Raw genomic sequence first — 12,103 nt, 5'->3', positions numbered from 1 at the left:
AATATAGGCCCTTGAACTTGATTTAGAAGAAGCAGCAATTTACTCATCGACAATTCAATGTGCTGTATTCATTACTCTTCAGTATGTTCTTCTCTATATTGGAGAAATAAAATGTAGTTTGGATGATAACATTGCAGAACACTTCCATTCAGTTCAGGCAGCTTGAGCTTACAAATTTGTCTTTTTAATTTTCCATTACACTCCCAGCTCTGACCTCTGGTCTTGTCTTTGATCTATATTGAACCAAGTAATTCCTTTGTCAACTGAAATGATCGGCAACTCACCTTCTAACTTGGCACGTTTCAGCAGTGCGAACCTGGTACTGAATTAAATGATTTCAGGGGACAAGCTTTTACGCTTCACGTTAAATTGGCTAGTTCTACCCAATTGTCGATTTGTCGGGTTGTCCATTTGAAGCAGAGGACAGTAGAACTGTTATCATCTCTGTATTGTTACTGCCTGACCTGCCAAGTATTTCCAACATTCAATTTTTATTTCAGATTTCCATCATCCATAGTAGTTTTGTTCTCCAGGTTTGCTATCTCACAGTTGTCCACACTCTTTCTCTCTGTTTTCATTGATCTTTCTCTTTGCACCTCCACTAGGCAGATCATTTGCAGTCAATAAACTTTTAGTACCCTCACTCAGCCAGCAATAGCACGACTTTCCATTCAGTCTCTTGGCCTCCATCTGACCTCAGCCATTCCTTTTGTTCCCTGCGACCCTTTGCCTCCTCGTTCCACAAATTAAAAATAACTTCTGATTTCTAATTTTCTAACTGTTTCTGAGGATCATCAATGTGAAACATAAAAATGAAAACAGAAAATGCTGGAAATACATATCTGAGGAAAGAAGCAAAGTTAATATTTTAAATTGAAGGCATTTGTAAGAGCTGGAAAGGAGACAAAAGAAGCTGCTGGGAGAATGAGGGTGGATGGATATCTAATAGAGAAATCAGTACTGAATTCAGAATTGGGTCTAGAAGGTAGCAATATGCCCTGATGGAAGATGAGATGCTGTTACTCAGACTCGCATTGGTTTCGTTGTACCAATCACAAGGCAACAGAACAGATTGGGAATGAGTTTAAGAATTAAAGTGGAAACCACCAGGCAACTCAGAGTTGCTCAGGTACACTAAATGATGGTGCTTCACAAGTAGACAACAATCTACATTTGCTTTCTCCAATGCCGAGGTAAGTACAATATGATTACTGGATAATAGGAAGAAGTATAGGTGAATCATTGCTTCATTTGGAAATATTATTCAGCTTCCTGGATGGTGGGAAAGGAAGAGGTGAAAGAACCAAGAGTTGCATTGCGTGTGGTTGCATGGGAAAACACTGAAAGGGTGGTTTGCGGGAGCAGAAGAGTAGACCAGAGTCATGAAGGGAATGGTCCCTGCAAAATACTGAAAGGAGAAGAGAGAAGTTGTGTTGAGTAATGGAATCTCTTTAAATGTGGTGGAAATTGCATTGAATGATTAATTGTGGAGTTTGGTTGGGGTGGAAGCTGAGGATCAGAGGAATTCTACACGTGTTCTGTTCTGGAGGAGAGGTGGTGAGGCACAGGAAATAAGCTATGACCTAGGGCTTTATTAACAATGGTAGAGAGGAGAGTCTCATCATTGGAAAAACAGCAATATAGATGGAGAACTGGGAGAATGGAATGGAGTCCCTACAGAATAAACCTGAAACGTTAGAACTGTTTCAAATCCACAATTTTTTTCTGGCCTGCTGAGTATTCCCAACATTCCATTTATGATTTCAGTTTTGGTAATAACAATGTTTTGTTGAAATTTGAAAGTACAGTTGACCCCCACAATGCAGGGGAGGTTTGCATTCCCAGAATATGGTCTATCTTGAAATTTTTCCAAAAGGCAAAGTTGCATCATCTGTGCATATGTTAAGAAACTCGAGTTGAAAAGAATTGTTTATTTCCAGTTTATTTCCTTTTTTCACACAAGTTCTGTGAGAGTGAATTTTATTCCATAAATCAAATCTCCGGGTAATAATTTGTCAATAGTTGTAATGTTAGGGTGGCCTGTACTAGCTTTTCATGGGTTTATGTAGGTCAGAGAGTATGAAGGATTAAGCAATTTCTTCTCCCACCCCTCCGCACCCCCACATAGTTTTGTGCAGGCATTCTTGTACTACTGTAACCTTATGAAAATATTAATTCCATCATTTTCACTTCAAGAAGAACTTTTTTAATACATTATGTAAAATTGGTAATAATAAGCTCATCTGCTATTTTATAGAGTTATCTCCGAATAATCCTTTATTTCTTGAATTATTTAGAAATGGAATGGGTTGGAGTTAAAGAGAAAGGCAGGTCCAAGGAAAGTGAAATTGGTTGTTTCTTCTTAAATATTTGATTATAACATTTAAAAAAAAAACTACGACTCATTTGAACGAAGTATGTAGCCAACTTGCATTGCACACTCTGCTGAAGCATCTGGGCTCCTTATAAACAACAGATGTTTTCCCTCTATTTCCCTATGGAATTGTGTATTAATTGGAAACAGAATGAACTCTGATGCATGGGACATCTGACATTGGCAATATTTTTGCCATATGCCTGTAATACATCATATTGGAAAAGTGCATTGTTGGATTTAAATGTTCATTTGGTTCCCCAAATCTTGTAATGTACTCCTTGAACAGTCAAGCTAAATAAAGAAAAAACGTATAAAAAATGTCATACCTAACACTGTTTTAATGCATTTTCTGTAGTGTGAGGTTCCGGAAGGAGGTTTAATCCCCAAATCTATGTACAGAACACCAGAGGAGCTTGACAATGATGACATCAGGCTTTTGACTGAAACTATTTATCAATCAGCAAGTATTTTCAAAGGATCACCTCATGAGGTAAGGTTTTTCCTTAAACTAATTCAAAAATTTATATTCATGATTTCAGAGCTGAAGTGGCAATAATAAGAATGGCTTATGCTAAACATGAAGTTCAAAGTACACTTATTATCAAAGTATCTATACCATATACAACCTTAAGTTTCTTCGTCTTGTAGGCAGCCACAAAATAAAGAAACACAATAGAACCCACTAAAAAACCACACACAACAAAGGCAATCAGATACACAATGAGCAGGGCGAGAGGAAAGAAACAAATCGTGCAAGCGAATCTGGATAGTGACATATGTACTTATGTAATGAAGTTACTTTGAACTTTGAAAAATAGAGCAAACAAATAACATGCAGAACATTAATGGCAGCGTCCCCAAAAGTGAGCCCACAGCTACAGAGTCATTTCAGCACTGCTGCCAGCCCAGGAGCTCGATGGCTACTGAGGCAAGTAAAGCCTCATGGAGTAGTGAACTGAACACCGGTTCTTCATTGACTCTCATCTTCTATGCCTTGATCTTTTTAATTTGGCATTGTGCTTATATAGACTAAACATCAGTTCATTTTCTGCTCTCGTGCCTGGGCCCCGCCTCTTCAATCCAGCCGGAACTTTAAATCTGGCCCCAAGTTCACTTCGGCAATGTTCAAAATGGCCATATCTGTATTCTCAAGAGACCAGTTCGCTGAATCTTTTAGGATACACAAAACACTAGATTGTTCGGCTGAATTAAAAGCTCAGCTCCCAAAGGGAAATTACAGGCTGCGGATTGCAGTGATCATAGCCTGTAAGAAGTACATTTAATTGAATAGTGGACACTTTTGTTTGTTGCCCACAAAATGTTGCTATGTCTTGCCACCATCATCTTGGAAGATTTATTGCTTGTTCAAATGTTCTGTCTTTAAAATTTGTTACATAGTGGTTAAGGAAATGTTGAGCATTTCTATAGAATGTTGATTTATTATTTTTGTTTTCCAGATATCAGTTGAAATAGTGGACGCATCTTCTGTGATAACCTGGGATTTTGATGTGTTAAAAGGAGATATTGCCTTCAACATCTATCATTCAAAGCGAGCACCCCAGCTACCCAAAAAGGATACTCTTGGGGCCCATGGTATAACATGCCCTGGAGGAAATAATGTGCAACTTATCGATAAGTCATGGCAACTGGGAATGGATTATAGTATGGTGGAGTCAGCACTTATATGTAAGGAAGGAGAGAGTGTACAGGTCAGTTACGTAACCTAATTTTGTTTTGGGACTTCAGTCAAGATACTGAGATTCATAGATCCTTAGTAATGATGTGTAGTTTAAATAGTCTTTGTATATTTTCCGTAAAACAAAGATTTATTCAATTATTTTTCATTCTTATTGTTTATAGGGTTCACATGTAACAAGATGGCCTGGTTTTTATATTCTTCAGTGGAAGTTTCACAACATGCCTTCTTGCGCTACAACTAACCTACCTCGTGTAGATGATGTACTGGCAACGTTACAGGTTTCATCCCATAAGTGTAAAGTTATGTATTACACTGAAGTTATAGGATCAGATGATTTCAGGTAAGAGACGTACAATAAATTCATTGCCATATGTACGCAGTGCATGATTAGTAGAAGTACAAATAAAACCTATAGTTCTGTCAGTCATTGTCCCTCCACTCCATATGCTGGTTCCTCATGTTGACCAAACTGGTTAATTCATGGGCTTCTGCCAGTGAAATGCAGAGGCTGTTGGGGGTAGAAGATGAGCATTGAAACTGAAATATACTAATATACTGCATGTGAATTTCCTTTTGATGAAATGTGTTCAGATCATATTTTCAACACTTGAACCTACACTTTAAGCACTCACCATCTCCCTCTGCTACAAAGCATGTCTCTATAAGGATTATAAACCTAATTATAAAGAGTTTCAAAAACTAGTAATTATACCACTTCACTGAAATGTTTGGAATTAACTTTCAAAATTTAGCCATACATTTAATATTGATGGTAATTTGTGGTGTCTGTATGTAACGTCCTTTGCCAGCACATTAGAATCTTATTTGTTGCAGGGCTAGCACCCTAGAAGCCTGGACTGATGATTTGGAAACGTGTTCAAATCTGGGGAGTTTAAACTCATTTGAATAGAATATTTGTGAATAAAAAAATGTCTTTTTTTTAAAGGTGAAAGAAAAATGGTTGATTTCCCTTAATAACCCTTTTAGTTCACTAATATTACTTTTGGTGGGGGAAAAAGATATCCATCACATTTACTTTGGCTTGGCAGGTATTATTCGTTCACCATAAGTGGGCCCTTCAACCCACTGAGTGCCTGTCAAACCATCAAAAACCCATTTTCACTGATCCTATTTTTGTAATTCTCCTCACATTCCCATCAACATTACCCAAATTCCATCACTCATCTTCACAAATGTTAGTTAACAATGACCAGTTTAACTAGCGGTCTACATGTCCTTTCGATGTGGGATGAAACTGGAGCATTGAGAAGGAACCCACAAGGTCATAAGGAAAATGTATAAATTCCACACAACATCAGAAGTCAGTATTGAACTTGGGTCACTGGAGCTGAGAGGAAGCAGTTCTAATTACTGCACCAATTTGTCATTCTTATTGTGACTCGTACACAGAAATGTGGTTGGCTCTTAAATAGTAAAGCAGACCATTTAGTTTTATCAAAACTCCACTGAGGAGAAAGATTATAGTCTGACACCATTTTAGAAGTGGTCACCAGTTATTTGATTGTAAATTCATGCATTTATTATTTGCTACCAAGATCAGGGTATCATTGGCAGCTTTTGTTGCCTGTCCTTAAAAACACTTGAGAAGGTGAGGTTGCTTTCTTGATCCACTGCATTCCCCTTGACAAAACTATACTCATGGTGAGTTTAGAATTTCAGTATTAAGATCCAGTGAAGATGAAGAGGAACAACAAGTCAGAAGTATGCATGATCTAAAGGACAACTTGCAAGTGGTGGCCTGGTTTCTTCTGCCTTCCATCTTCTAATTGTTGAAAGCCACGGATGTGAAAGGTGTCACTGGAGAAGCCTTGAATTGCTGCACAATGTTACAAAGTGGTGGAATTTAGTTCTGCTGCTGCTGAAGGCCCTTTGGCCCATTGAGTCTGCTCCACCATTCAATCATGACTGATATTTTCCCAACCCCATTCTATTGCTAAACCAAATCATTCGACACTGGTAGTGTTACAGTGAAGGATGTTCTCAGTGTGCAGAAGGGACTTTGTATGAGGAGGAACTGCTTTTCCCAGAGGGTGATGAATCTGTGGAATTCTCTGCCCAATGAAGCAGCGGAGGCTACCTCAGTAAATATATTTAAGACACGGTTGGATAGATTTTGGCATAGTAGTGGAATTAAATATTATGGGGAAAAGGCAGGTAGGTGGAGATGAGTCCATGGTCAGATCAGCCATGAACTTATTGAATGGCGGAGCAGGTTCAACGGGCCAGATGGCCTTCTACTGCTCCTATTTCTTATGTTCTTATAAGGCAGTGTTCTTTTTAGTTTCATGGACAGGGTTCATTTGCAATAGGCAGCTTTTAAGGATATAGTCAAATAGGTGTTGATTCACTTGCTGTTTGCCACAAACCTAGTCTATCACATATGTTCTTCGGGGCTTAAACAGGTCAGTCAATGGTAGTACTAACCATAGCAGCCTTTGTTAGCTGAGGGCGAATGTTGTGTAGTGACACACACTAAATACTGGAGCAACTCAGCATGCCAGTCAGCATCCGTGGAAGAGAGTAAACAGTTGGTATTGTGGGCCGAGACCCTTCAGTCTGGCCCAATGAGTTCCTCCAGCATTTACTGTGCGTTGCTTTGGGTTTACAGCATCTGTAGATTTTCTCTTGTTTGTGATACTATGTAGTAATCACACTCAAATCAATACTTATCAGCAGCATATATTCTTGTCTGTGTTTGATGTGATACCATGAGTCTTCATAAGATCCAGAAATCACTTGAGGGCACTTAGTCACTCTACCATATCTGTAAATCACTGTACTGTCACTTGTTTTGATGTGCAACATGGTATAGCTAGTGACAATTACTGAAGAATCTGGGCAAACAGATGAAAGCTGCAAACCTGTGGTTATGACGGTATTAAATTGCTTGGCTTGTCTGAGACATTTCTCCCAATTTGGAGACGAATTTCCAGACCTGAAAATGATTTTGCAAGATTATATGGATTGGGTGTGCTTTTCACATATTTACATATGGCCAGGCCAGATTAAAATAAAAGCAGATTTATTTCCCTGAAGGATGTTTCTGAGCCAAATGGATGTTTAATGGGGTAAGCATTGTCTAACTTTTTAGTTTCACTATCACAGATTTTTGTTTATATCATAAACCAAATTTAACTTCCCTAGTTGTTGTGATGAGACTTTTATTTGCCACTCTAGGTCACTGAATTACTAGTGCAGTAAGATAACTAGTACACATACCTGAATTTCTGATGTAGTCAGAGTTAACTCCTTTAGTATTGATTTTTTAACAATAAGATGAGAACAATGGCAATGTCATCTCTGGGATATTTGACAAAAATAAATAAAACTAGCTACACTTATTTGATGCACTGTGATATGGACCTGGCTTATCTTATGTTGTAGTTTAGCTAAACCAAATGAAGCTGGTACTTTCTTGTATATTTTATTAGAGATGCAAGTTGATGCAGTACACAGTGGAGTGTTGTCCACCGAAACAAAAGAGGGAACAAATCCACAAGCTCAGTTTGGTTTGTTATTTTTAATTAGTATATTTTAAATATTAATATACTAATATTGAAAGGAAGATCAAAGAGTTTGATGTTCAAAATTACAAAGAATGTTAATTATTAATAAAAAGGAGCCCTATATAGTTGTCTGTCAATTACTTGGACATGCAAAGTTAAAGATTTTTGCTGAAGGAAGAAAATGGAAGGAAATTATCCGAAGAGGAGAATCAGTATTTAAATATAGGCTGGGAAGAGGAGACTGGGTATAAGTGGATAACTACTTTTAACAGCCAGTCTCAGACCAACAATCAAATGAATCTTAGGCCTGTGAAATTCTAGGATTTTGTGTACAAAAATGTTACGAGGAACAAAGAAGGAGATTCCTAATGAACAAACACAACTGTTATTTTATGGATGTGAAGAATATTTGCTTTGCATTAAAATCCGCAAATTTTTTTTTATATTTTAGGGGATCCATGACAAGTCTTGAATCTAGTCACAGTGGCTTCTCACAGCTCAGTGCTGCTACAACATCATCCAGCCAGTCACATTCCAGCTCTATGATCTCCAGGTAGTGATTCAGATTGCCTACAATTTAAAACCAAGTACCAAACAGGACAGTTTTTGGTGATAGCTGATTGTAATAATGGTGCAGCTCAAAAAAGATCTTCAGTACAACCTGTAAAATCAGCTCAATTCATTTTCTTTGTACTTTTCATTTCTTCCTTCATTGATCTTTATGAATCTGTAACTTGCAATGAATTTTTAAAATAATGCAATTTTTAGACAAGTGCCATTAAGATGTATATACTTACAGCACTGCAGTTTCTAACGACAATACATTTTAAAGATAATACTGTACTTTAAATACTTTCTCTGGAAATAGTAAATTGTTTCTTAATTCTTATGACTGTCATTACAATGTTTTGGAGAAAAAAGCACAACATCAAAAAATGAATATCTTGTATTATTCTAAATGACACGTAAAGGAAAAGTTGTATAAATAAAAAGTTATTACAAGCACATGCCAGAGATAGAAAATGGCTTTTACACTTGAGTCAGATTTTCAGATTTGAAACCTTACTGAAGTTATAGCTAACATTTCAGTTTTTTGAGTTTGAATAACTGTTTCTGTAATTTAGTTATTAATATGTTCATGAAACCTGGAGTACTCCCTTGAAACAAAATCACTGATAACATTGTTGTTGTCTTATAACTTATACATTACATATCGGTCCTTACGGAGCAATATATGTTGCCACTGGTTTGGTAATATATCATTCACATATTCTTCAGCAGTCTCTTTTTAAATAATAAATGTCTAAACTTAAATGCTAGTGCTGGTCTTCATTTCCATTTGTATTTCTGCAATTTTGAAGTTTCATGAATGGACAACTTAACATTTTAGTTAAAAGAACAAAACATTTCTAAACATGTATTTGCAGTTACTTTGTGGGTCGGTGGAGCAGATCTGCCATCCTTGTTACAATACCAGTGCTCTGCCTAATGATACGCCTTAGCAAAGGGAGGCATCTTTGCACCCATGTGCCACTGATTGTGGACTCTAGGGCGGTGAGCACTGACACAAATAGCCTGTTCACCCATTCTGAAAAGTTAAAAAGTTAAACATTTTGTATTGAAATGAATTGAAGGCATTACAGACAAAAAATAGTTTTGATGTTTTTTCATTGTTTTGCAAATGCTTACTACTTTAAATTCATAATATTTTCATTTTAATTTACTTAGGCAACTTGTGTACAAGGCAGACATGTAAAAGACAAGCACAGCAGGAATAGAATAAACTGTAAAATTGTATGAATATGATTGGTAAATTGGCAGATACTTTGTTTAAAGCTCCTTTAATGCAAGGATAATGTGATGCTTAAGATTGCTATGAATATTCTTACCTACTGTCTGAATAGATGGAGGGAAAGTTGTTTTCTCGGGAATATTCACAATGGATTGGACACCAGATGGTGCTATATTTCTTTAAAATTAATTGGAGCCTGTCATTTTGTGTCACAAGAAGCATTGTCATCAATCCAAAAATTGAATTTAACTAGACAAGTGCATAATTTCAGATGCAAAACTGGTGAAAATGGATAATATCATAAATAGTTAGTTCAGACACGGATAATAACGTAAATGGTTAGTTTTCATACTATATAACAAAGAATAGTGTGTTGCAAAAATATATTTTCAACTTGACTTATAAGTACCTAATCTGGAATATGAGAAAAGAGATACCAAAAGACCCCTGTGAGGAATGTGGTAGTTGAACTGCCAGTACCATCACCAAGGTAATCAAGGCATGGGACTGGATTCTGACCAAAGACTAGGATTTGTGTGCTTATGGTAATCAACCTGTAAGGCTGTTGTCAGAAATAAATGATGATGCCTCTTCTTATGTTGGTCAAGAAGTGATGGCGAAAAGCCTGCATTTTGGTGAAGATGATTTCCCTTGTCTCTAAACGTATATTAAAAAAATTCTTTGCGTTGTCCAATTGGAGGGAATGTACAGATAGCGCCATTATGGCAGACAAGTTTCCCTGCCTCTCCAAGATAAAAGACCGATAAACAAATGCTTTCCTGTTTGACATGAATTGGAATGTGTGAGTGGTTTCCTTTTTCTCTACAATATCAAAAGAAGGTTTATTTGCCAATGAAAATAGATATGATCGGTGATGACAGAATGAAGATATTCCATAAAGCAATCTCCCAATCCATATTTAGTTCCCCAAAGGAAAGTCAATGATATATTGTAAATTTCTAAAATGCTAGCATACTAAGCTGGAAATGCAGTTAAATTAGAGCTCACCAGTGTGGAGAATGGGTGTTCTGTGCTCACAGTGGTAAGTGTCATGAGTTGAAGAGGCAAATGCGAATGATTGAAACTGGAGTCAATATGTGGTGCAAGGAACAGTTCTATCGGAATATTGAAAATGGAGGGAAGGGAAAGTGGTGTTTGATGCTGGCATCATATCGAAGGTGGTGAAATTGTGGCAGAGTCATTTATCGAATGTATTACTAGTAGAAAGAAAGCTGAAGATGAGGGAGGGGTGAGAAAAATTTGAAAACCTCAGTAACTATCTAGATAATTTAATCTTGCCTTCAATGAGGAAAACCAAGTTGAACCAAATGTAAAAATGATCATTGAAACTTCAAAACAAACTGGAGACCCAGTCAGTCTGAAATAACAAAATGCTGGAAACACTCAACAGCCCTGGGAGCATCTGGAAAGAGAAACAATTGAGGTGCAGAACCCTTCATTAGAATGCCAGTATTAGTAAAGAGTTGGTACAGATAATGGATATTTTATGCTATTCTGTTGAAATTGTATATTTACATATAATTGACACAAAAATAATAGCAATAAATAATGCCTATCAGCATCCCAAAATAACTTTTGGATATGATTACTGTGTAAAACAAAGTACTACTTTTGATGGAGAAGATTCTGATTTCAGTGAAGTAATTGTTTTGTTCAAAGTAATATGAGCAACCACTTTCTTTGACAGCAACAGACGGTAGAAGGTTTCTGCAGAGAGTCAACCCCTGTAACGCTGCCAGGCCAGACAATATCCCAGGCCGAGTACTTGGAGTGTGCACACCAGCTCACTGTCTTCACAGACATCTTCAATACTTAACTCATCCAGGCTGCTGTCCCCACATGCTTCAAACCAGCCACTGTCATCACTGTACCAAAGAACTCTACACCTTCAGAACAAAATGACTGACACCAGTCAACATGAAGTGGTTTGAATGGCTGGTAATGCCTCACATCAAAACTTCCATTCCTGCCACATTGGACACTCACAAAACTGAAACAGCCTACAGAGAGGAGATGGAAGAGCTCAAGGCCTGGTGCCTGGCAAATAACCTGTTCCTCAAGTCAACAAGTCAAGGGAGATGGTTATCGACTTCAGGAGATCTTGTACCACTCACACCCCTCTACATCAGCGGCACAGCAGTGGAAACAGCGGTTTCAAACTCCTGGGAGCACACATCTCGCACAACCTCTCATGGTCCTAGAACACATCCTACACAATCAGGAAAGCTCACCTACACCTCTGATTCCTAAGGATGCTGAAGAGAGGTGGATTATGCACATCAATACTCATGACCTACCGATGCACAGTAGAGAGTATTCTAACGTGCTGCATCATTGCATGGTACAGAAACTGCACTGTGACGGGCATGACGGCTCTACAAAGAGTTGTCAAAACTACCCAAAACATCAACTGGCTCAGCTTATCCACCATCAAGGACATATCTACAGAAAGGTGCCAGGAAAAGGCCAACAGTATCATAAAGGATCCCATCCAGCCTGCTCATGGACTGTTTGTCCCACTTCATCAGGGAGGAGGCTACATAATGTAGCATCCATGCCAGTACCGACAGACTCAAAGACAGTGACATTCCTCAAGCAGTGAAACTGTTGAACACTTTCACTCAATAATTCACTCTACCATCACTACTTTTTATTTCCTGTCGCAAGTCACCTTATGTACAGACACT

General features: G+C 37.7%; 1 protein-coding gene across 2 annotated transcripts in view; it reads left to right on the top strand.

The window, feature by feature from the left end:
• The window catches only part of LOC140187043 (SEC14-like protein 1), a 60,533-nt gene extending 51,616 nt beyond the window's left edge, over nt 1-8,917 (top strand). For both annotated transcript variants that reach the window (XM_072241932.1, XM_072241931.1), the window contains exons 13-16: nt 2,733-2,867; nt 3,835-4,086; nt 4,238-4,416; nt 8,055-8,917. In XM_072241932.1, coding sequence (XP_072098033.1) covers nt 2,733-2,867; nt 3,835-4,086; nt 4,238-4,416; nt 8,055-8,160 — 672 coding nt within the window. In that variant the 3' untranslated portion in view covers nt 8,161-8,917. The remainder of the gene's footprint in view (nt 1-2,732; nt 2,868-3,834; nt 4,087-4,237; nt 4,417-8,054) is intronic.
• The last annotated feature ends 3,186 nt before the right edge of the window (nt 8,918-12,103 follow it).

Source organism: Mobula birostris, chromosome 24 (assembly GCF_030028105.1).
Source record: "Mobula birostris isolate sMobBir1 chromosome 24, sMobBir1.hap1, whole genome shotgun sequence".
Lineage (NCBI taxonomy): Eukaryota > Metazoa > Chordata > Chondrichthyes > Myliobatiformes > Myliobatidae > Mobula > Mobula birostris.
This window is presented reverse-complemented; position numbering and strand designations above follow the sequence as displayed.